Source organism: Danio aesculapii, chromosome 1 (assembly GCF_903798145.1).
Source record: "Danio aesculapii chromosome 1, fDanAes4.1, whole genome shotgun sequence".
In the NCBI taxonomy this organism is placed as follows: domain Eukaryota; kingdom Metazoa; phylum Chordata; class Actinopteri; order Cypriniformes; family Danionidae; genus Danio; species Danio aesculapii.
Window position 1 is genome coordinate 10,607,298 of NC_079435.1, and position 25,657 is coordinate 10,632,954.

A 25,657-nucleotide genomic window follows, 5' to 3' on the forward strand; every position below is an offset into this window, starting at 1 on the left:
CCAGCAACACTCTAGCAACCCCTAGAAAAACCCAACCACAATACAGAATGCCCAGAAACCACATAGCAGCTGCATAGCAACACCTAGAAAAACCCTAACTACCACACAGAGTGCCTAGCAACTGCATAGCAACCCCTAGAAAACCCCCAACCACGCAGAATGCCTAGAACCACATAGCAGGTGCATAGCAAACCACTCTAGCAACCCATAGAAAACCCCAAAAACCACACAGAGTGCCTAGCAACTGCATAGCAACACCCTAACAACAACACAGAATGCCCTGAAATCATCTAGCAACACTCTAGCAACCCCTAGAAAAACCCAACAACACAGAATGCCCAGAAACCACATAGCAGCTGCATAGCAATACCTACAAAACCCCCAACAACCACACAGAGTGCCTAGCAACTGCATAGCAACCCCTAGAAAAACCCCAACCACGCAGAATGCCTAGAAACCACATAGCAGGTGCATAGCAACACTCTAGCAAATCATAGAAAACCCCAACAACCACACAGAGTGCCTAGCAACTGCATAGCAGCACCCTAACAACAACACAGAATGCCCATAAATCATCCAGCAACACTCTAGCAACCCCTAGAAAAACCCAAAACCACACAGAATGCCCAAAAACCACCTGGCGGCTGCATAGCAACACCACCCAGAAAAAAGGTTTATCATTTTACCCAAACTGCATATTCTGCTCAGCATGTGAAAGAATAGAGAGAGAAATGATGATGTGAAGATGCAGGGTTGTTTTTAAACTGCCTGTTCTTGCTGTGTTTTTACATATCCCCAAGGCTTTGTTGTCATCCTTGCACACCCCTTTGACAGTTTAATTTAGCCCTAGGGCCTTTATTCACATTTAAGTCTTCATACACAAACACTGTCTTGACCTTGGTGTAAATGTGAGTTACCGTGCATGTGTGTGTGTGAAGTTGAGAAGCTTAGTACTGCAGGCCCAACTGACATCCATAAGCAGCATGAATCATATCAGCGGGGCTTATTAGAACAGCGCAAGAGCGTTCTTAATTATCCCATGATCCGCTTATGCACCGCACCGGACCGCAGGGTCTGTGCAGCACACATTGATGCCACACTGCTGTTGTCCAGATGTGTCTGTCTCACACTAACACATGCCACTGTCGTTTTTCTCATATGCTTCTTCTTCGATCCTGAAGCAGGTATGCCCAGGCATCATCCTGGACCAGACATTCCTAATTTCTATCCCCTTTCCCCTGGAGGAGTTGGACAGATGACCCCTCCACTGGGTTGGTGAGTGCACACATGGCCAACCGCTTGATTTTAAGAGAATCCAGTGATTACTGTGAAATGAATGCATGTGACGTCTACAGAAAAGCTTCTCAGTAGACCTGGATGATTTGGAGCAGTTTCTGTTTAGCATAGACATAATATAAGCTATATATTGAAAAAAACAATACTAAAATTGTGTATGCGAGTGTGTGAGTGTGCATGTGCACAACTATGTGTGTGCCACTGTAAAGCTAATAACTGGTTGGGCCACCCTCAGCAGCAACAACTGCGATCATCCATTTTTGATAACTTGCAATCAGTCTGTAACAGCGCTGTGGAGGATCTTTTCAAAATGGTTGTAATTCAGCCAAATCGGAGGGTTTTTGAGCATTAATGGCCTTTTTAAAGTCATGCCACAGCATATAAATCGGATTCAGATTAGGGCTTTGACTAGGCCAATCTAAAGTTCATTCATTCATTCCTTTATTCATAGGAATGAATGAATGAATTTAGCTTAGACCCTTTATTCATCAGGGGTCGCCACAGCGGAATGAACCGCCAACTTATCCAGCATATGTTTTACACAGCGGATGCCCTTCCTGCTGCAACCCATCACTGGAAAACACCCATACACTCTCATTCACACACATACACTACGGCCAATTTAGCTTACCCAATTCGCCTCATTTGGACTGTGGGGGAAACCGGAGCACCCAGAGGAAACCCACACAAACACGGGGAGAACATGCAAACTCCACACAGAAATGCCAACTGACCCAGCCGAGGCTCGAACCAGCGACCATCTTGCTGTGAGGCGATTGTGCTACCCACTGGGCACCGTGACACTGTCACTTCAGAGTCCTTAAATTAAGTCTTTAAATTCATTGATTTGCCGCTTCCAAATCCGTCGTTCCAATGAACATTCGCAAACTGCGTCGCAAACTTGAGCACTTGCAACTATACCTCTGGAGCTGTAGTTAGAAACATAGTTCTGCTGGCTGTGTTCTATTCCCACTTATCCCCCTATGCCCTATTCATTTTGAACCTTCTAACATTTAAACCCGGAATTATTAAAAATAAGAATAGCAGTAAAGTCATCTCTGTTAGGTGTAATTTGCTTTAAAGTATTTTTTACAGGTCAGTTTTAGCGATCTTCATGTTTACAATTGCGTTCCCTCGCAGTGCCACTTTGAAACATTGATATCATTTTGAACACAGCCTCATTACAAAAGCTATAGGTTACCTATTATTTAAAAGCGGAATTGATGTTATGTCCTCCAAGCAAAAAACATAGCATAGGTTAATGTTTTAAATTTATAGTGGGTTATTTATATAGTATCTGTGCTGTATATGACATGGGCCTGTGGTTGGAACATTTCTGCAGTGATTTGCATGTGTCAAATTGTAAAGTAGACCTTTCAAAAAATGTAAAATAAATAAACAATTTCCTACTTAATATAATAATAATAATCATTGTCATCATCATCAGTAAAATTATTAATATTATTATTAAAGTAGGATTTTAAATTTCCTAATAAAAACAATCGTCACCATATGGTTCTTTTCCCAACCGAGCATCATACTATGATAGATTTCCAAACAAACCGTGAGTTACGTCGTTGTTTGGGAAAAGCACCCCTGGATGATTTGGACCAGTTTCTATTACGCATAGACAGAATATAAGCTATATATTGAAATAAAAAATACAAAAAATTGTGCGTGTGAGTGTGAATGTGCCCAACTATGCGTGTGCAAGAGTGAGTGTATTTGTATGTGAGTGTGCATATATATATATATATATATATATATATATATATATATATTATATATATATATATGTATATGTATGTATGTATATATATATATATATATATGTATATGTATGTATATATATATATATATATATATATATATATATATATATATAATATAATATATATATATATATATATAATGTATGTATGTATATGTATATGTATATATGTATACTATTATTGTTGTTGTTGTTATTATAGCATGCATCATCAATTTGTTAAAATTAGATATCAATACAGATGATCCGTGACACATTCATTAATTTTACTCTAAACTTTTGAATTTACATTCTAGAAAATAAAATTTACACTTGGTGAATGGCACATTTAACTCATGCAAATTACTTTTCACTTGCAGGTTTTCACATCACATGGTACCAGGCCCTCCTGGACCCCATGCCACAGGAATCCCCCATCCAGCCATTGTCAACCCACAGGTGAAACAGGAGCACGACACAGACCTGATGCACATGTAAGTGTTCCATCCAGTCAGTTGAAAGACTTCTATAGCATGCTAAAATGCAATCTACATGTGGTTTGAGCACATATATTTACACTGCACTGATCATCGACCAGTTTGAATCACCTGAGAAGCAGCATGCATTCATACATGTAAATGAGTGCTGTGCTTTATTTCTTCTTCTTTCAGTAAATATGTAAACTCCTGACAAATATTGCAGCAGTGAACAAATAGCAGTTAAAGGCACAAGATGTATTATTTTTTAATTAAAATATCCTCAAAAAAACACTAAAACAGTGGTATATATTTGACAGACTTAAGTAAATTTTATTATCTCAACTGTTTTGCAGAATGTTTCAAATCCAGAGAAATAAGTAATTGTAGTCACACGGGCACTGTGCTCGCACACTTTGGATTTCTGATATGGTTTTGTAGAAAACCGGAAGATGCTTTAATATTTTGTGTGTTATAAGACTGCACAGAGAGAAGCATTACAACAGAAGCCTAATATGTATTTAGTATGATAAAACAGCTCTGCTTTTTCTTCACATAATCATGACATAATAAAAGCTCTGCTGCTTTCATGTCACTTTTTTCATTTCACTTCGACAGTTTTCAGTCTTACTATACTTCCTACTACCATGATAATATGTGCTGAATACTTTAGCTCATTCATAAATATTTCTGCAGAAGTCCCGTAGGATGTAATGAAGAGCACAACTGAAATGATTCCACACTCTGTCACAGCGTCATCAAAATACACCTTTGTTTGTTGTGAATATGCACCCTCTAGTGGTGAAAATGACATATTGTGCCTTTAATAAAGCATCTAATAATGATGTGGATATATTTAAACATTATTCCACACTCAGTCATGATGTCATCATAATACATCTTTGTTTGTTGTGAATATGCGCTGTCTAGTGGTGAAAATAGCATATTTTGCCATTAATAAAGCACCTGATAACAGCAATGAGGATATATTTAAACATGAATCCACTCTCAGTCACAACGTCATCAAAATACGCCTTTGTTTTGAATATATGCCCTCTAGTGGCAAAAATGACATTGTGCCTTTGAAGCATCTGATAATAGCGATGTGGATATATTTAAACATGATTGCACAGTCAGTCATAACATCACCAAAATACAGCTTTGTTTGTTTGTGAATATACACCCTCTAGTGGTGAAAATGACATATTGTGTCTTTTAATAAAGCATCTGATAATGGTGATATGGATCTATTTGAACATGATTCCACATTCAGTCATTACGTTACCAAAATACGCCTTTGTTTGTTGTGAATATGCGCCCTCTAGTGGGGAAAATGACATATTGCGTCTTCAATAAAGCATCTAATAATAGCGATGTGGATATATTTAAACATGATTGCACACTCAGTCATAACATCACCAAAATACAGCTTTGTTTGTTGTGAATATGCGCCCTCTAGTGGTGAAAAAGACATTATGCCTTTGATAAAGCGTCTAATAATAGCGATGTGGATATATTTAAACATGATTGCACATTCAGTCATAACGTCACCAAAAATACGCCTTTGTTTGATGTAAATATGTGCCCTCTAGTGGCGAAAATGACATTATGCCTTTGATAAAGCATTTAATAATAGCGATTGTGGATATATTTAAACATGATTGCCACATTCAGTCAAACATCACCAAAATACACCTTTGTTTGTTGTTACAAATACGACCTCTAGTGGTGAAAAATACCTATTGTGCCTTTAATAAAGCATCTGATAATGGTGATGTGGATCTATTTGAAAATGATTCCACACTCAGACATAAGGTTACTCAAAATTAGCCTTTGTTGTGAATACGCGCCCTCTAGTGGCGAAAAATGACATATTGTGTCTTTTAATAACGCATCTAATAATAGCGATGTGGATATATTTAAACATGATTGCCCACCTCAGTCACGACTTCATCAAAATACGCCTTTGTTGTGTTGTGAATATGCGCCCTCTAGTGGTGAAAAAGACATTATGCCTTTGATAAAGCGTCTAATAATAGCGATGTGGATATATTTAAACATGATTGCACACTCAGTCATAACGTCACCAAATACGCCTTTGTTTGTTGTGAATACACTCCCTCTAGTGGTGAAAATGACATTATTGTGTCTTTAATAAAGCATCTAATAATAGCGATGTGGATATATTTAAACATGATTGCACACTCAGTCATAACGTCACCAAAATACGCCTTTGTTTGTTGTGTATATACGCCCTCTAGTGGTAAAAATATATATATATTGTGCCTTTAATATAGCATCTGATAATGGTGATGTGGATCTATTTGAACACGATTCCACACTCAGTCACAATGTCATTATAATACAGCTTTGTTTTTTGTGAATATTTGCCCTCTAGTGGTGAAAATGACAATGTGCCTTTAATAAAGCATCTGATAATAACGATGTGGATCTATTTAAACAAACTCTTGTTGACTAATTGTTGACCTTTGGTTGTCACAGTAAAAATGTCCATAGTTTTTCACATAAAAGTCAGTCTAACCTTGCATAGACAGTTGGAGAACATCACATTTGATTTGAAGTTTCGTTACAAGCTGCTCACACATTTGCATTACATAAAGATTTTCAATGAATACATAATAAATTCTATAATGTCATTAGCGCATCTGATTTTAGCTATAAGTTGGAATCAGGTCACGCATGGGAGTGAAGTATCGAGTCTCATAGACTCGGTTGGAATATTTAGGTTTGGTTGCCATTACTGGTGAAGTAATCTCTTTGCATGAAAGCACCCAACTGGACATAATTAAAAGCCGCTGCTAGCTTTTTCGGCACTGGCTCCCAGATTGTTCTCTCACGCGGCTTTCTGATTGGTGGTTGGAATCAGACATTCGGCGCTCTCTCACACTCGGTGGCGTCGCTGTGGCAGCCACTTTCACACCACCCTCCGAGCATTTTCCCCTTTTGTATTTCCATGTATCACTTAATAATTCCCATCCCCCCCTTTTTTAACTCTTTCCTTCTCCAGGAAACCTCAGCACGAGCAGAGAAAGGAGCAGGAGCCCAAAAGACCTCACATCAAGAAACCTCTAAACGCTTTCATGCTGTATATGAAAGAGATGCGTGCCAATGTGGTGGCCGAATGCACGCTGAAGGAGAGCGCCGCTATCAATCAGATCCTCGGCCGGAGGGTTTGTATCTTAAAATCGTACAATTTCTCAATTTTACGAATGGAGTTAGCACTTTTATTCAACTCAATTTAACCTCTGTACATCAATACACAAGCTGATGAATCAGAAATGGAGTCAGGTAGTGCATATAACAGATTGTATGCCTGCATTTTGGAATTGGAAAAAGAGCAACCGTTAAACATATTTAATGCTTTAACCAAAGCCTCTGTGGCTAGCCACAGCAAAGGAGCGTTTTGCGGCGGTGTGGGGTAATTGCACCCTGACATGGTTTGAAGTAAAGCGCCGCTAAATTGGAACCAGTGTTTTGATATGAAATCAAAGTTTCGTGTTTTTTTTTTTTCCCCTCTTCTCTCATCGCTGCATATGTTAATCTCTTCATCATGTTCCATTCAACCCCCAGGCACACACACACACACATGTACACACACACACACACACAACATTTGAGAGTTAACAAGGATTTCTAGCCAAACGCCAGCACGCGTCTCTTTGGAAGAAACTTAAAAGTGCATGTCAGTAATTGACTACTTTTTTCTCCCCCCCCCTCTCTTTCTCTCTCTCTCTGTCTCTAATCTCCCTCGGCACCGAACAGTGGCATGCTTTATCTCGGGAAGAGCAAGCTAAGTATTACGAATTAGCCCGCAAGGAACGGCAGCTCCATATGCAGCTTTACCCAGGATGGTCTGCCAGAGACAATTATGTAAGTGTCCACACTCACACACTGCCGGAGAGTGAGAGTTGTGCTGTATGTTGAGTGCATGACTGTAAATGTATAGATGCATACTATATACATAAAGGACATGATGCAAGACTGTACTGTTCACTTAGTAGTCCAAATGATAGTAGTAGTCTGATATAAATATTTGGAAAATAAGTTTGGAAAGTTGGTTTGGCTATTAAGTCTGAAGATGGTGTAGTTCAAGACGGGGTTTACATTCACAATATATTAACAAAATAAATTGTATATTTGCATAACTATTATGCAAATTACAATCAAACAATATTTGTTTAAATTGCAAACCATTTAAGTTTCATTAATGAATTAAAGTCTAAATTAAATTGTATGTAGGGGTTGTCTTGATACTGGAATTGGATACCAGTCGGTACTGAAATTTTAAAAGCGTCCATTTCCCGTGAACATTTGGGCGCTGTGGAGCACGTTCTTAAACAGCGCTGATTCGCCATTGTGTTCACGTGCTCAACAGAAATGACTGTGATTGGCCGTGAAGGTCATCGGTTCACTGAAATCTGTTTTACTGAGTGTAAACATAGATACAGGGACACTGGGGCGTTTCAAAGTCACGTCGATCAGCTGGTTTGTCTATAAGCTGACATACGAGCGATCCACTGATGAATCGCGGCTTTAAAAATTGCGGCTCCCTGTATCTGTGTTTACACTCAGTAAACAGTGGTGAGTTTGGTGAACCGATGACTTTCACGGCCAATCAAAGTCATTTCTGTTGAGCACGTGAACACAATGGCAAATCAGCGCTGTTTCAGAACGTGTTCCACAGCGCCTAAATGTTCGCTGGAAATGACCGCTTTTAAAATTTCAGTACTGAATTTCAGTATCGTGACAACCCTAATTGTATGTGACCAGTTTTGTAAAAATTTATTTGGTCCCACTTTATATTAAATGGTTAGTTCACCCAAAAATGTATGGGTGAACTATCTGTTTAATTGGCTGTAATTACTATGTACTTTTTTAATTGATCATTTAGTACAGTGCACCTATTATGTTTTTACATTGTACTTATTGTAATTAATTTCTTTAATTACATTTATAATTACACTGTTTACCCATCCATTACAACTGAACCCACCCTGTAACCTTTCCATACCACCAAACCTGTCCTAACCCTACCCGTACCCCACCTCAAGAGCACCATAAGTGTTGTGCAATTCATTATGAAAGAAATAAATATGTTGTACTTATTTTTTGATGCAAGTTTGTAGTAGTAAAAGTCACTTAATATAAAGCAGGATCATTTGTTGTGCTCATGAATGCATTTGGGAAACATGAAAAGAACAAATGTGTATGGCAAGAAGTAGTTTATGTAGACATTCTTGTGTAAATTGCAAAATTAGTTTTACAAACAAATCACACTCTTTTTTTTTTTTTTTTTTTTTTTTTTAACAGCTTATGGTATATCATAGGTCTCAAACTCAATTCCTGGAGGGCCGCAGCTCTGCACAGTTTTGCTTCAACCCTAATCAAACACAGCTGATCCATCTAATCAGGTGTTTTAAGACTACTAGAGACTATTAAGAAGGTGTGATTTGGAGGTGGTTGGAGCTAAAATCTGCAGAGCTGTGGCCCCCCAGAAATTGAGTTTGAGACCCCTGTGGTATATGAATAAGTCTTTTTACATCTTATTCCAGACATTTTATTGTGCCAAAAATTTGGACATTATGCGTTTCTAATAGTACTTTCAAGAGTAACACCCAGATAGTTTATATATACAGTATATATATATATATATATATATATATATATATATATATATATATATATATATATATATATATATACAGTGTTTATATATGTATGTATGTATGTATATTACACTCGTGTGACCAATCAGCTGCCTCAATTATGCTTACCCTGTTTACTGTTGGTTACTAAGTTACCAATACTACAGTCAGCTGCTCTAACAACTTTTTAGAAACACACCTAATTGACATTTGGGATTTTTTTTTCTTTATTTACGAACATTGAAAAGATTGGCTTTACATTAGGATAGAAACCCAGCTATTTTCAAAATGGCAGCTTCTTCTATGGTGTTTGGTCGCTCGTACCTGTAAAAATGACGATTTTCAAAAAAAAATAAATAAAAATTTGGACATTATGCGTTTCTGCTAGTACTTTCAAGAGTAAAGGGCCATGCACACCGGGATGCTTTTTGCTCGCGTTTTCTGACGACGTTTAACGCCTTTTAACTAAATAAAGGGCGTCAATGTGATCATGCACACCAACGCGCAAAACGGCAGACTTAAAAGTGTCATTTTTTAAGAAACGCCTCATGCTCGTTTTTTTGTTTTGACGCGCCACGTCAAAACCTTCTCCTCCAATCAGATTGGCACTTTTGTTCACGTGCACTGAACTGCTGAAGTTACAGTAAACAGCACTTGGAGGCGCTCAAGCGCAAAACTCAATGCGAGCGCACATTGAAGATGATGCCCAGAGGCGATATGAACATGGAGCTGCTTATTGCTCTATGAACAATAATCAATTCTTCATCGCTCGAGCTGGAGCTGCTACTTGAACTATCCATGCTTGTTTGAGTCACAAGTAGCTTTAACAACAAGCATGTGAACTTCCTTTCTTCCTCTTCTTCTGTGTTATAAGTGGGGTGTCAGAAGCCTATAGTTGTGTAGCGCCATCTAACGTCAAGGAGTTATTTTGCATACTTTTCTGTTTGACGCCAGTGAAAATCGCTTGGGTTTGAATGTGGAAAAACGTCTCGTAAAACACTGACGATAAACCCAAACGAAAAGCGCCCCAGTGTGTACGAGCCTTAACACACAGATAGTTTTTATGTATATGTTGATGCAATACAATCAAATAGAAATTAGACAAACCTCTGTCACTAGCTGGGTTTCTATTACCATGTGTTAGCGCACATTTTGAAGTATAGCATGAGAAAAAAGTAATAAAAATGGCAAATTTCGAATAAAAATCCATTAATTCAATAAAGACCTCGTTTGAGGTGGTTTTGGAAAAGGGTTTATGGAAAAGGGTTAATGCGCTTAATGTGAGATGGAAATGCATTTGCCGAATGAACTAACATAGTAAACATTAAACTCACATGACCAATTAGCAATTATGCTTGCCCTGTTTACTGTTGGTTGCTAGGTTACCAATACCACAGTCAGCTGCTCTAACAACTTGATAGAAACGCACATAATTCACATTTGGGATTTTTTTCTTTATTTACGAACATTTAGGCTGATTTATGCTTCTGCGTCAAGAACGCCAACGCTGACACGCACCTCTCAAATAATGCAACTACACGTCACAACGACACGTAGCGCAAGCTCTGTGAATGGTCGGCTTGATGGCTGTGACCAGTATGGGTGGGACCAAGAGCCACGCAAACCCGTAGGAGCGAGTGTTTACAAGTGTCGAGTCCCGTGAAGTACCTCTCTAGATGGAAACTGTTGTTTTGTGTTTACCCAATGATTAGTCTTGCATGTCCGCTGGTTCCCGCCTCTGTATAAGCGAGTTTTAGCTTCTTGCACATTAAGGTAGCATTCAGAAAAAACTAAACACCTGCAAAGAAACTTGACACAGAGGATTATAAAAACCTACTGCCAGCTAGCGTTTCGGAAGTGTTATTACAGAGCAACACAAACAGAGGACAGAAGTATAAATGCAGGACTATGCGCAAGACAGGTGCCGTGGGTCAGTCCGATTGCTTGACGAAGAAGTATAAATCAGCCTTAAGCCGGGTTTCCATCCTTATTTATTTCAAAACCTCAGCTTCTTCTATGCTTTGGCCGTTTGTCCATGCATGTTTGTTTTTGTTTTTTGTTTTTTTGCTTTGAAAATTCCTGTAAAAATGCAGATTTTCAAAAACATATATGATAAAACATTTTTTTAGGCTTCTGATTGGCCAACATGACTATGGTTTAGGAATATATCGCCACCTGCTGCTCTGGCATGCTCTTGACAACACTTCATAGTGTGTTTTTTTTTCATGTTTGCAAAAATCCTCAGTAAGAAAACACTACTGTTTAATAGCTTTCCAGATATTTTGTTAACTATTTACTCCATATTATTAACTTCATACTACTCCTTTAGTTTATACTAGTGTGGCAGATATCAAGGCAGGATTCACATCCGTAATATATGGTGTGGGATGACAACTTTGGAAGTTTTAACGGGCATAAATCTCCCTCAATATGAAGTGCCAGGATGTGATGCTAAAACTAAAACCTGGCTTTCACACTAATCACCAACTGGAAAGGCAACAGGGCTAAGAGGAAACACTTCAAAGACAGATGAACTTTCATCTCCACTTATATATTAGTGGTGGGAGCACACTTGTATTTAATAGTGCTAAGGATTCTGAGCGTATCCCTGCTCTGTCATTGACGTTTTCTACTGCTCTGGGCTTCTTGGTTCTGTCAGCGAGGGCTAGAATACACAGATTAGTGACTGAATAAGTGGATTATCAGACTTTACAGCAGGCAACCAAAGCGTGGCTCATATTGGACTGCAAAATGACAGTGCGGCGCTATCTATACCTATAGTCATCCTGCCAGGGGATTTTGGGTAAGCTACAAATCCTAAAGCAGTCCAGACTCCTCACTCGAGAGGAGTGTTTGTCGTGTCAATTGGAAGAAGGGCCCGATGTTTTATTTCTATTTAACTTTCTGATTGGTGATTAGAATATGCTATCTGAGAGAGTTAGGAAGGGGTATTGGAGACTTGAGCGTTGTTTTTAATTTAATGTAATTAATTTTTATAATTTTTTTATTTTATTTAATTACATTTTTAATTTAATATTCAATAAAAAATTTTATTTAATATTTAATTAAATTTGTAATTTAATTTAATGTTTTATTTATTTTAATATTTAATTTATTATAGTATTAATTGTATTTAATTTAATATTGCATTTTTTTTTATTTTTATTTTGCTTGTTTGATTTTATTTAAATATTTATATAATTTTATTCATTTATGTAATTTTATGTTTTATTTTACTTTATTTAACTTTTCCATTTTATTTTAAATTCAGTTTAGTGAGGAGAAATGTATTATTTTACGACTTTTTTCTCTTTTTAACGCCCCTTTTCATCATTTGTTATTTTATAGGGAAAGAAAAAAAAGCGGAAGAGGGAAAAGATCCAGGAACCTGCCTCAGGTGAGACTCAATACCCTTCTATCTTTGCTGAAATTTGTCCCGTTTTGTTAATACATACTCTAACTCGGCTTCATGTCACTTACTTTGCAACTAAAGTAGTTAGTGATGGAACATTGCATCCTTAGTTTGCACTTTCACAGCCAGCTTTACTCATAAAATGATGAAGATGAACATTAAGACTTTGTTTGGTCGCCTAAATATCCACAAGTCTGCAGCTTTACAGTTCTGTGCATATTTTTTCATTTGCAAATTTTGCTACATTATGAACGGAGCATCCCACCACTCCATCTTTCCATTTTCTCACAATTCAGTCTTTAGGATTAGTCTGTTTTAAATAAATAAATAAAACCCCCACATGCTTCCTTCAGTGCTTTTTGCTCTTTTATACACGCATTAGCAATGTATGCTTAACACTTCAATGTTTGCCTGGCACTAAATCTAGCCAATATAATTTAAAATTGTGTATGATGTAAACATTAAAGTGATAGTTCACCCAAAAATGAGACATCATTTACCCTTGTGTTTTGTTTTTTGTTTTAGATGGAAATGGCTTTTTCTTTTATGGAACACAAAAGGTGAATGTTTGACGTCAAGTCACTTTTATTTGTATACCTCTTTATGCAATGCAATGTTCTCGAAGCACACTAACACAGAGGAAAATAACAGAATATTGAATGCAGCTCTGTCATGTTGATTCAGTTCAGTTCAATTAAAATAGAACTATTTCATCCCAGAATGAAGTACGGTTGCTTGATGGATGAATTCCTGATTTATGAAAGCACTTCATAACTCTCTGTAAATCTTTCATATGACTAATTTGTGACTAATTATTGTGCATAGGTTAATTGTGTTGAGATAAATGTCAAAAAGCTTTGAAACGACATGAAAATTCATCATTTCTGGGTGAACTGTTGCTTTAATAAACTGTTATTATGTTACACAGACCAACAAATGCTGGTTGTTGGCCCTAATTTGACACAATAAGACCAGAGACGGACTTTTTTTTGTTACTTGGAGGCACATCTTGACAATTAAAAAGCTACAATTTCCTGCAGGTACAGGCCAGAGAATGAAAACGGCGTACATCTGAACAATGGTAAGAGCCTCTTCCATACCTCTGGTCATAAACTGTCTTAAAGTGTTTTTTAGCGATCAGAAAAATAAAACATGAGACTAATCCTAAAGGCCCACTTTCAGAGTTCACCAATCAACCATTCACTGTTGTGTTACGACAAGCTGATGTTTGTGTTGTGTATATGTGTGTGTGTTAACCGGTTTCCTCTTCCGAACGAGCTGATGAATTGTTTTGACAAGCCATTTTTCTGTCCTAAGAAATCCATTACATCCCTTTTCCTGTGTGGCTTGTGGCATTGGGTGGCGCGTTAGTATTTTCAGACGACTTCTATCAAGAGCATAACATTTTGTTTTGAAAGATCACAGAAATAATCTGGACCGAGTCGGCTCCGAACATCAAGTCCACACCACTATCAGGTTTCTTTTCCTCATTCATTTCTTCCATCTTTAATATTTTGGCACGCACCATCAACATACAATCCTGTGGCTCGCGGCCATGTTGGGACGACTGGCGCGTATTATTCAGCCTTTTGGAGAACATTTGGAAACCGGGATGGTATTGAAAGAGTCGACCCAGATGTAGGCTAACTTTTTGTTTTTTTTAGCGTTCACCCATATGGCCCCCATGTGTTATCTAGCCAACCCTGTGAATGAATGAAGCATTTGCCAGCGTATTTGGCTCGTCTTGTGCTAGCTTATTAATTTTCTAGCGCATAGCTTGTCTAAACAAAGAAGAGATGAAATTTTGCCATTTATTACAATGCTAAGAATAAAAAAAAACATACAGCTGAAGTCAGAATTATTAGCCCCTCTGTATATTTTCCCCCCGACTTCTGTTTACCGAAAATAACATTTTTTTTCAACACATTTCTAAACATAATAGTTGTAATAACTCATTTCTAATAACTGATTTCTTTTGTCTTTGCCATGATGACAGTACCGTCACCGTCATCTTGTTAAGTCCCCCCCCCCACATCCTGTTATTCTGCTTTTTTTTTGCCATAAAAGCTGCGCAGATGTGACAAATCTGGCCCTTCCCAAAAACCCTACATGACAAAGGTTTTACGGTTGATCGGTTCAATACCCTGTGGCTCGCGAACATAAATTGGACTGTTTTGCACTTTCTTCTTCTTTTTTTCTCGTTCTGAGGGCTGCAGTAGCTTTGAAAAGGCAGTTAAAAGGAGCTCTATCTGCGATCCAATAATTAGCAGTGCCAGGCGAACTGGAGATGGACGCCTGGGCTGATTCATATACATAAAACGGAGAACACTGCCGCTGCTTGTCAATTTATGCAGATCTGACAGACTGAGAAACGTCTAATTTGTGTTTTTATAGTGATTCATTTTCTAATTGACATAAATGGAATTCGCTCTCATCGCTTTAAATTAGCTGTTTAAGTTACTTACACAATAAAGATGGCTTTTTTAAAATCTTGAGTAGAATAATAAAGATTTTTTTTAGCTAAACCTGTAGTCCTTGGTGATTTCATAAAAAGCAATTCAACTACCAGCACTTCGAGAGCGAACAAATCCAAACAAAAGAAAATTGCATTATTTAACACATTATCTGTGTCTCAAATCGCATACCTATGCACTATTCTATGCCATTTTGTAGTATAAATAGTGTAAGTAATGCATTCACACTGAAAACTCTAAAAATAAGTGCACTTTAATTACCCGGATGATGCACTTATTCAACCGGTAAAATGAAGTGTGTACAGTATGATGGACGTTTCACACACTCAATGACCGCAGATTTGCTCATGGAGCGGAAGGGGCGGAGCTATCAGGTGCACATGTTGGATAACTATTTATTTTGGATGGTGAAAGCAAAATTCTCCCATGAGAGTGATTATAGCGCCTCCTGATGGTGAATGCGGTTATACTCACGGCAGGTATTATTTAATAGTTTGGTCATTTATTTCACTGATTTGGCAACCGTCAAACGTCATAAACGATTTGAATTTCCGCTTAGTAAAAAACATTAGTGTTCCAATTGTGATGGCACAACATACATATACTATACTGTTGAGTGTGTAAGTGCATAGTGTATAGTGTGCCATTTGAGACGCAGCTATTACTTACAACATTTTTACCTTTAAAACACACCCCCCCTTAAAAAAAGGCTTATTTTACAACATCCCTAACAGTTTAATTTTATCATTTTTGAATCCATTCAGCAGATTTCTGGCTCTAGCAGGAGCACTTTTAGCTTAGCTTAGCATAGATCATTGAATCGGATTAGATCATTAGCTTCTCTCTTAAAAATCACCTTAGAGTTAAGTTAACTTTTCCTTTCAAAGCTTGACTCTTCAGTAGTTACGTAATGTGCAATGATATCATGCAGCACCTGAAAATCTTGCAACCGTGGAAGTATTTTTGAGAGACTTTTCAAATCTGTTTAGGCACTGCATAATATCGTAATGTCATTGCACTCACTGCGCCACCGGAATGAGAGTATAGGTCCATATAGCCTAGAAAATAGCAACTTTTCATTTTCTGTCAGTCTAGGATGTAACTACAGTACAGTCAAGCTTTAAATAGGTAAATTCTTAACATTTGTCAGTGAGATGCTAATGGTCTAATCCAGGGGTGTCCAAACTCTGTCCTGGAGGGCCGATGTCCTGCAGATTTTAGTTCCAACTTTCATCAACACACCTGCAAGGATGTTTCTAGAAAACCTAGTAGGACTTGATTGGCTATCCCAGGTGTGTCTGATTGGGGTTGGAAATAAACTTTGCTGGACACCGGCCCTCCAGGACTGAGTTTGGACACCCCTGGTCTAATCAGATTCTATGATCTATGCCAGTGTTTCCCAACCCAGTTCCTGAAGGCACACCCAACAGTAAACATTTTCAACCTCTCCCTAATCAAACACACCTGAATCAACTTATCATAACATCAGAAGAGACTCCAACACCTGAAGTTAATGTGTCAGAAAAGGGAGACATCCAAAATATGTACTGTTGGTGTGCCTCCAGGAACTGGGTTGGGAAACACTGATCTATGCTAAGCTAAGCTAAAAGATCAGCTGAATGGAAATTACAAATGGTAAAATACAGTCTGGAATGCAAGCTTAATGCAAGTTACATAATTACAACACAAGTCAGAAATGTACAAATCTAATTATTGATCGAATTATTTAATGTTTTTTACTATACATGTGCTATTACTATATGTGTGTATGGCACTTGAAGAGTGTTTTTTAAAAATGGGGATGCTAGAAGAGTAATTTGAGGTTATTTCATGGGTGTTTCACCATTTTATTTTAGGTATGAAGGACAGGTTGGGTCTTTTTTTGAACGTCATTGACACAAAAATGTACACTGGAATATTTTTAGGTTATAGAATTTTCTTCCTCACACATTCCACTTTTCCTGCTCGTGCAAGCATTTCCACATCCTCTTCTTGCTCGACTGTGTCTGTTTCTCAGATTTAGCTGTGAGAGCTTTTGTCTGACTAACCCTTGTGATTTGCAGGCTTTGAGATTGTTATCTGAGCTGGGGCATACATGCCCGCCGGGCTGTTACTTTTTTGCCACTGTGCGTTTTTTTTTTTTCATTGGGAACGGGGAAAGCCATGTAACAATGGTGGTCTTTTAATGGAAGCTGGCTCTGAAGATGTAGTCTTAGTCATTGAAAGAAGCCAAGGTTGTGAGTCACCACAGTCTGGCACATTTCAACATGCTGCTTTGTTGCCACCTGGACACTGACTCCGTGTTCTGCTGACTGTTCTGCAGCATTTTACTTTTGATTTTTATAGCGACTCCAAGTTTGATGGTGTTGGTGGGCTTTTTACAAGATTTACTGTACTGCTGGGAGTGGTCAGTTGAACGTTTGAAAGCTTCCAGTGTTCTAGGGTTGACAATAGTGGGAACCCATTGGAGGTATGGGCCACTTTAAAGTTCATGGCCTGTTCAGTGAAGAAAGTGCTGCTGGACAGCTGTGCCCGAATTGGGCCGTCTTTATCCAGCTCTATGTCTGTGATGAGTGAGGCCAGAAGTCAGATGTCAGCCTTTGATGAAAAAGAACAAGAGGGAGAAACTAAAAGACCCTTGTGTGCTGATGGGGAGAGCCTCGTCTCTCTTCTTAATGTCCACAGTGCCTCAAGCCCATGCACGACAGAAGAACTGATACCCTTTGTGCCTAGAAATGCTTTCAATTTGGTGTAGGCTGAAAGAACGTACCTTGGTTTGGTTTACCCGAAGCTTGTAACTTGACTTGGAAAGTTTTGGACTTGAAATGGGGGGCTTTCAAACAGTGGCGTTGAGAAGGGGTGGCTTTGGGGACTTAAGCCCCTGATGTATTGTCAAAAGCCCCTGATCGTTTGGAATATGTTGCACTAAAAATGGGTAGTATAACATTTATTTTGTTATCTAAGTACTTAAAATGACCACATACATCACGCGCATTCCACTTAACGCAGATTTTGTGTCAGGAATTAAAAAGTCAGCTGTTCAGCAGTACCTGTTTCTACTGGCAGGTGGTAGTGGAACTGTTGTCACACTGCAAGTGTTATAAAAAAAAAAATCCTGCCACTGAGATCGTCATTCATTCATTCATATTCACTCATTCATTCATTCATATTTTGAGGCGCTGAAGCTGATGAGATAATACAACTGTTTCACGAAACTGAATACTTCCAACTACTATTGAAGCTTAATATTTGTTTTCACAGTATAAATGTGTGTAGTTTTGCTGAAATAAAATAACTTTAATCATTAAAATGTGCACCATATCAATGTAAAAACATGTGAATTATTCAGAAAAACGTAAATTGTACTAGCTTTCTAGATAAAATATAGATGTCAATAAACATATTTATCCAGATATCATATAGCCAGTCACATCTGTTTCTGTAATAGTTAAATAACAATGAGTTCATGCATCTAGCTTATTATTTTATAGCTATATTTTACTGTAACATGCTACATCAGTTGGCATCGGATTATAAATATAAATAGACTAAATATGAAAATACCTAAGATGGCTGGAAGAACACATATAAAACATGTTTTAAGTCCCATATTCCTTTCGACCCTAGCAATGCCACTGCTTTGAAATTTGTCCTCCGAAATAGTCAGTGTTGAGCAGAATTTCCTGTTTAATTTGATTTGAAACCACACAGTCAATCGATCAATCAACCAACCAACCATTTTTATCTATCATTGTATCATTCCCTCTATTCTTCTTTCAGTCCGTCTGTTTATTGTTTTGCCATTCCTTCTTTCATTTTATTGCATTCTATCATTCTATCGATGGTTCTATCTGTCAGTCATTCAATCGATGTTGTTGTTCTAACAATCTGTCATTCTATTGTTCTATTTATTGTTCTGTTTTACTTTACCGCCATTCTAACATTCTATTAATCATTGACAATCATCTTTCATATCATACTACAATCCTATCTGTAGTTATATCTGTTGTTCTACTATTCTATCTTCCATTCTGACCATCATTCCATCAGTCCCTTGTTCTATCTGATATGGGGAAAACATTGCGTGGCAGGAAAGAACTCTCAGCCAATCAGATTTGAGAACCAAAACAAAATATTGTATTTAATGTTTGATGTATCACTCTACCATTTCATCTGTTCTTAATGTATTCCAAGATTCTATCTATCATTCTGTTGCTCCATTGTTCTGTCATTTCACGCTATTCCTGGCTGACCCATAAACCAAACTTAAAAAAAATTGTATTGACTATCCATTCCAGTTTAAAAAAAATCCTGATTTCATTTTGTTTGTATTGATCCCCAATAAAGAACGCTGCATCCTGTTTGATATGTGAATTCAAATTCAGGAACTAAATAGGAAAGGTATTCTCAATCGACTCATGCCTCAACCCTAGAATGAGTGCAAGTCACTTGAGATAAACTGGTTAATATTACTGAGGGCAGCGGAAACCCAGAGGTTTCCTTCCATGTTTTCCAGCCAAGATACTCAGCAGTGCTATAAAAAGAGTCTGGGAGATTTGCTGCTATGTAGGTGCTATGTAGGAACAAACTCGAAGAAATTGTTTTAATTGAACGCATGCAAATGACCACCATCAGATCTTTCGTTCAGATCATTGGATAGATAAATCAGATGTATCCAGCACACGAACGAGCCAAGAATGGGGTATTTCCACACAAACTTTTAATTTTCAGTCAGCCAGTCCAAGCACTTTCAGTGAACTGTCTAGCCATTACAAAATCCCCACGTTTAAGATCGGATTTCTTTAAAAGTCAGTGATCTTCACTGCATGATTGATATACGATATGAAGTGGGTGTCAGACTGGACAAGAAGCACTGCATTAAATTCCATTTTGCCTTCCTCCATGTCTTTTAAAATATAGAAATTTATTACACCCTAGTATTTCATCTCGTTTTACACTTGAACAACTAAACATACACTGTAAAAAATAAATCCGTAAATTTACGGTAAAAAAGGGAAAGCTGTCGTTGCCAGTATTTCACTGTTAAAAATACGGTAAAAGTAATTTCTCATTTTTACAGTAAACTACCGCATTTCATCAATTTATAGATGTGTGTGTATTTTGAATTACCAACATCTACACATCTTTTGTTACACAGATAGACACATTAACACAGCCGTATGAGGGTGGTGATGAGAACGAACCAATGCTCAACTTTTCCCACAAGTAGAAAAGTGTATCATTGTTTAGATGGTGCTCAGTGTCATTCACACAGCTACTGAACACCAGTATGGTAACACGCATAAAATTAACGTCATGAAGTAAACATTGTTTATCAACATTAGATGTAACATAAATCTCTAATGTACATAACTGAAACAACTAAAAAGATCCATAGTAAAGTCTACAAAAAGCATAAAAAGTGATGTGGCAATCAGGAAATTCTGGGAAAGTCAATTTACGGTTATTCGTCGTATATATTAAGGAAACATACTGTTAACCAGGTTACGGACTTTTACTGTAGCATTTTAACCTTTTATTTTACCGTTGAAATCACGACTATTTTTCACAGTGTATGCTTATTTCTGTTTAACTGATTGTATTTTAAATACATTACAACATTGCTATAAAAGCAACCTTATGAAACTGAAAATAGTCACATAAATCTGTCACTGGAAGTTTATCGCTGACTGAAAAACACTAGCCATGCTTTGGTAAACTATGTGGCGTCTACTACATTTCCTTTCCTCTCGTTCTTGCTCTTTCACACCCCGGCCTTCGTCTGCACTTTGCTGGAGTTCCTCTCCTAGGGAGTAAATCTGGCTCCCATTGTGAAAGCAGGCGGAACCCCCGCTCTTCTTCCCCCGTCTCCCCCCTCCCGCGGCTGACTGCGAGCGGTGGCGAGGCCTTTGAAGCAGCCGGGCGGTGGAGGGGAGCAGTCATTGTGCTGCTCTTTGATAGTGCCGCCCTGGCTTGCAGCTCAGGCTTTGCAGGAGCACGTCGTTCCTGGGCTCCCGTCCCGGCGCTCCTCAGATGTGGGCAGACCCTACTCAAGCTCTCGCCTTTTTCGTGTCCTCTACCCTCACCTGATGTTATTTTGTTGAAGGCTTTATTGAGGCAAACATTCTTTCTTTTCACAGAGATCTCAGGAGCAAGAGTTGGTTTGCAGTTCCACAGACGTAATTGTGTAGGAGTTTTTTAATGTTTCTGTCTCAGGGCCAAAGGAAGTGCTGACTGACCAAAGTGGTTTGTTTTAAATCAGATTTTTCATCCAGGTGCTGTTTTTATTACTCCGGGCCGGGATTTTTCTTTTTTTGAAACCTAGAAGATCATTGCTTATAGCGCCTGTTGAATTTTTATGGACTCCTTCAAGGACTCTGCCAAACCAGAACATGAAGCCAAGTGCTACAACACAAGGTCATTGGTCCAAAGTCGATTTGGTGCGAGAGTGGACATTTTCAGCTGACTAGGCTTAACACAACCCAGATTTAAGCTCTTGGTCCACCCTCCCATCATTCATTGTAAAGCTTTGAACCTCCTCCAGTCTCTCACATGCACCTAAGTGCCTGTAAAAACAGTTGCTTTACGCTAGGATTGAGATTCTTCTCACTGTATGTTTCCTTTGTTCCGGCGGCTTGTACATCTTTAACATACCCAAAATCTACTTATTTTTTGTGTGTGTGTATAATTAAATGGATATTGCATTTGACTCGTACGTTTTACAGTCATTTGATGTATTTCACCAACTTTTAATATCTCTCCTGGCCTACAGTGGTTCACCATCTCTCTCGAAGGATCTTCATTTTAGTTTACTCATGTTAGTTACTTTCTAACCTTTCTGCACATCCAGTCTATTAATATCCGTTCCAGTAATGTATTTTTCCTTCAACTACCTTGTAAATCAGCGCCTGCAAGCCACAGTTGCCACCTTGTGAATAAGGCCGTTACTGACTTACTCTTATGGTGCACTCACACTATGCTACCTGAACCGTGCCCAGGCACGTTTCCCGGATAGTTTGAGAAGTGTAAGTGCTCTGAATCGGGCTCAGGCGCAGTTCAGTTGGCTGGCCCTGGCCCGGTTGGAAGAGGTGTGCCAGAGCGCGGTTCACTTGAGACGGACACTGAAGACGAGACGTCACTTTAAAGGGACTGCTTCATATGGGTTTATTAATCATTCTTACTGTTCAATGAAGGCAAACTGTCGTAGATTATTAAAGACACCAATCCCTCGCTGCACCTTTAGCAAATCTCCTAATTCCTGCAGCACAAGGTCTTTATGATTGTTTAATAGCGTATAAAGTGGCTGATCTGTTCGGCGAAATATTTGACTGCGTGTCACTGCATCTCAAACGACTAAAACGATATAACTAAAGAAATCTTCACTATGTTGAGCGTGAGCGCTTCTTAAACTAAATAGTGCATTATCGATAAATGCAATGTTAGTGCAGCCCGTCGGGGAGACGGGAGGGGGGAAAAGCGTGCTTCGGCCCGGTTCAAGGCAACTGTACGTAGTGTGAGTACGCCCTTACTTTGCTTCCAGGGCCATTTATATTGAAGTGAATATTTAGCTGCACCATGTTGGTGTTTCGTAGCATCTAGTTTTTACGAGGTGAGTCGTTAACCCAACGCTTAACCCCCAACCTGACCAGGACACACACACACACATACACTACAGACAATTTAGCTTACCCCATTCACCTATAGCGCATGTTTTTGGACTGTGGGGGAAACTGGAGCACCTGGAGGAAAGCCACACAAAGATGGGGAGAACATGCAAACTCCACACAGATATGCCAACTGACCCAGCCGGGGCTCGAACCAGCGACCTTCTTGCTGTGAGACGACAGTGTATAAACGAATCCCGAATAAACGAATTACTAAAACATATTCAACCCTATCCAACGTAGAAAATAGTATGCCGTTTCAAAAACCTTGGATTGCTTGTACAGTACACTGATACTATTCTGATGACAACATTTACACCAACCACTGTTTGCAGAGCCTCTCCGTACACAAAGTGAAGTGTACTTTGGGCTTTAGAATGGTATTATTTACTGTGATCTGTAAAGGGGAGATTTGTCATCTTTATACTGTCACGTATACAGTTGTGCACATCTTGAAAGAAGATCTATTTGCTTGTGATGTAATCTTACATCATTTTTTTTTCAGAAGTGAGTTTCCAACAGTGTTAATGCTGCCTCCTAGTGGAGCCGCCAGTTATTGCGCATACAGGCAGCTCTGAAATTCGCCAGCCAAACCAAGCTCACTTTCTCTAGTTGTATTTTTATTTTTATTTATTTTTTGCTTTCTAATCACTTAAAGCCGCCTTCCCCAGACTTTAGAAAAGAGGAAGGGTTTAGACCGGAGGAAGGTGGTGTGTTGGTCCCAGCTGCAGGCTTTTTGATTCGCCCCAGGAGGTGAACGGGCCAATTGAGTGACACAGGGCCATGCCTGTTATCTTAACCTCCCGCACTTCAAAGAACCGCCTCGCTACTGCCGGGCCCAAGAGGAGGATGGAGAGCGGCTGGCCCTCGAATACAGAGGAGCGTTTCATTTCCTGCAAAGCCATGTCTCTGCATTCCACAGCTCAAATGGGAAGTAGCTGTGTGTTTGTATCGGAGCAGGACTGTAAAGCGTGGCCCGACAGCACCAATGCTAACCTCTCCAAACCCTTCCAAAAGGAGGCTGGCGGGGAAGGCAGGAAAGCGTGCCAACCTTTTTTTTTCTATCTGCGGCCGGGAAGGAAAACACTCTCCAGGAAGAGGGCGCAGGGAAGCTTTGAGATCATAGGATAAAAAGGCTGGGCAAGGGAGGTAAATAAAAGCGCCCCGCTCACTTTATTCGGCGACTCTCCACTTTCGCCACCAAGGGTCATCTCTCGCTGGAAAAAGTAGTCGCCTTTCATCCACATGGGGTAAAGCCATCCACACGGGTGTATTTATGTGTGAAAGTGGTCCAGGGTGGAGTTGCAGAGCAAAACTGACACCTCGCAGAAAAAAAAAGGGTTGCATTCGACCTCCGCGCCATGCAGGGAGGGAGGCCGCTACTAGTCTTGCATTTAATCCATCTCCCTCTCTTTCTCCCCTCGCTCGATCCATCAGAGGTTTGCTCCTGTATTCCTGCTTCTCACTTTGATCAGGAATTCCATTTGATGCACTTCTGAAATAGCCCCATACAGCTTGTCGACCAAAAATAGAGTCTGTTACATTGAATATTTCAGGTCTCAAAAGGGATTCAGATTGGACAAACAGTTTGTGATGGAGAACTTTGGGGTTCTGAGAAAGCGATTCTTGATTAATGTTGGACGTGGGGATTTCAAAATGGAGACTTTTTGGAGTGTGCCAATTTGTGGAAAGCTCGCAATCTGTTTTTGCTCTGAATGGCCTGATGTTCAGAACACAAAGCACAGTGATGAATATTAGGAAATATGTCTCAATGCTTACCTTTTGTCATTTGTTTGCTAAGAGAAAAAATTAAAGCACAATGTTCTTAAGAGTCCTGGTGAACTGACATTTGATTACGATTTTAATGTAAATTGGTTTCATGAATATTTTGTTTTTGTTTACACAACACAAATGCACAAAAAACAGTTTTCCTTTTGATTTTGAACAGTTTTGACTTGAGAAGTCAATTCATAAATCAATATCAATTCGAACAAATTAGTGAAAACAACAAAAAACTATTTTCATGCATACCAGGCCAGTAGAGGGCGATATTCTTTTGTTTATAAAAAAAAAACAAAAAAAAATTACATGATGTTGAACGTACTGTCCTGCGGTGCTGCTTTTTTAGACCCCCGAAATGCCATTGTCATGTGAATCAGGGGTTTCCAAGCTTTTCAGCCTGCGACCCCCAAAATAACCATGCCAGTGACTTGCAACCTCCAATATCCTCTGAGGTGGTTATAAATATAGAAACCTTGCATGCAACGGTGCACACACACACCAATAGGCCCAATTCAGTTCTTCGTTTAATTTTTTAAAATGTGAGTACTGTAAATGTGCCAGAAAGTTTAAACTGGTGCTTTAAAATCTGCTGCAACTTATGCTATTGCTGTGTCTTTAATATAATGTAATCACCCCAAAGGTCGCAATCCAATAGAAACAAAATCTAAAGGATGTAACTATAAACTGCTATTTTTATCTTCAGTAGATCATGGATAAAATATGGTAATTCTAATGTATTAATAAAATTAATTGGATTTTTGGAAATCACCAAATGACCCCCTTCATTGTCCCCGACCCCCACTTTTAAGAACCACTGATGTAAATGAATAGCCAAATTAATACAGATTTTTGTTGTTGGGTCAACAACATCTCAACTTATAAACTTACTGACCCTATATTTTTAATATTACTATTATTATATCAATTATATATAATTATATGTATTATATTATTTATATTAGTAATTTTTGGGTTAGTTCACTCAAAAATGTCATTCTGCTAGATTTACTCCTTGTTCCAAAGAACATTTTCAGCTGTTTTTGTAAATGCAATGAAAGCAATTAAAAAACACTGTTAAATCATCTTTTAATACTAAATATTGACTGAATTGTCTATTCTGTGCATTCTTTTGTTTTT

At 38.5% G+C, this 25,657-nt stretch overlaps 1 protein-coding gene across 5 annotated transcripts in view; it reads left to right on the forward strand.

Moving 5' to 3' along the window:
* lef1 (lymphoid enhancer-binding factor 1) overlaps positions 1-25,657 on the forward strand; it is a 90,137-nt gene that overhangs the window by 62,255 nt on the left and 2,225 nt on the right. Inside the window, exons 5-11 of one of the 5 annotated variants that reach the window (XM_056456564.1) lie at positions 1,185-1,275; positions 3,427-3,540; positions 6,551-6,713; positions 7,306-7,413; positions 12,537-12,585; positions 13,126-13,160; positions 13,641-13,681. In XM_056456564.1, the coding sequence (XP_056312539.1) occupies positions 1,185-1,275; positions 3,427-3,540; positions 6,551-6,713; positions 7,306-7,413; positions 12,537-12,585; positions 13,126-13,160; positions 13,641-13,658 (578 nt within the window). In that variant the 3' untranslated portion in view covers positions 13,659-13,681. Of the gene's footprint in view, positions 1-1,181; positions 1,276-3,426; positions 3,541-6,550; positions 6,714-7,305; positions 7,414-12,536; positions 12,586-13,125; positions 13,161-13,640; positions 13,682-25,657 lie in introns of all 5 variants that reach the window. The other 4 variants (XM_056456562.1, XM_056456566.1, XM_056456565.1 and 1 more) reach the window with 4 other exon arrangements.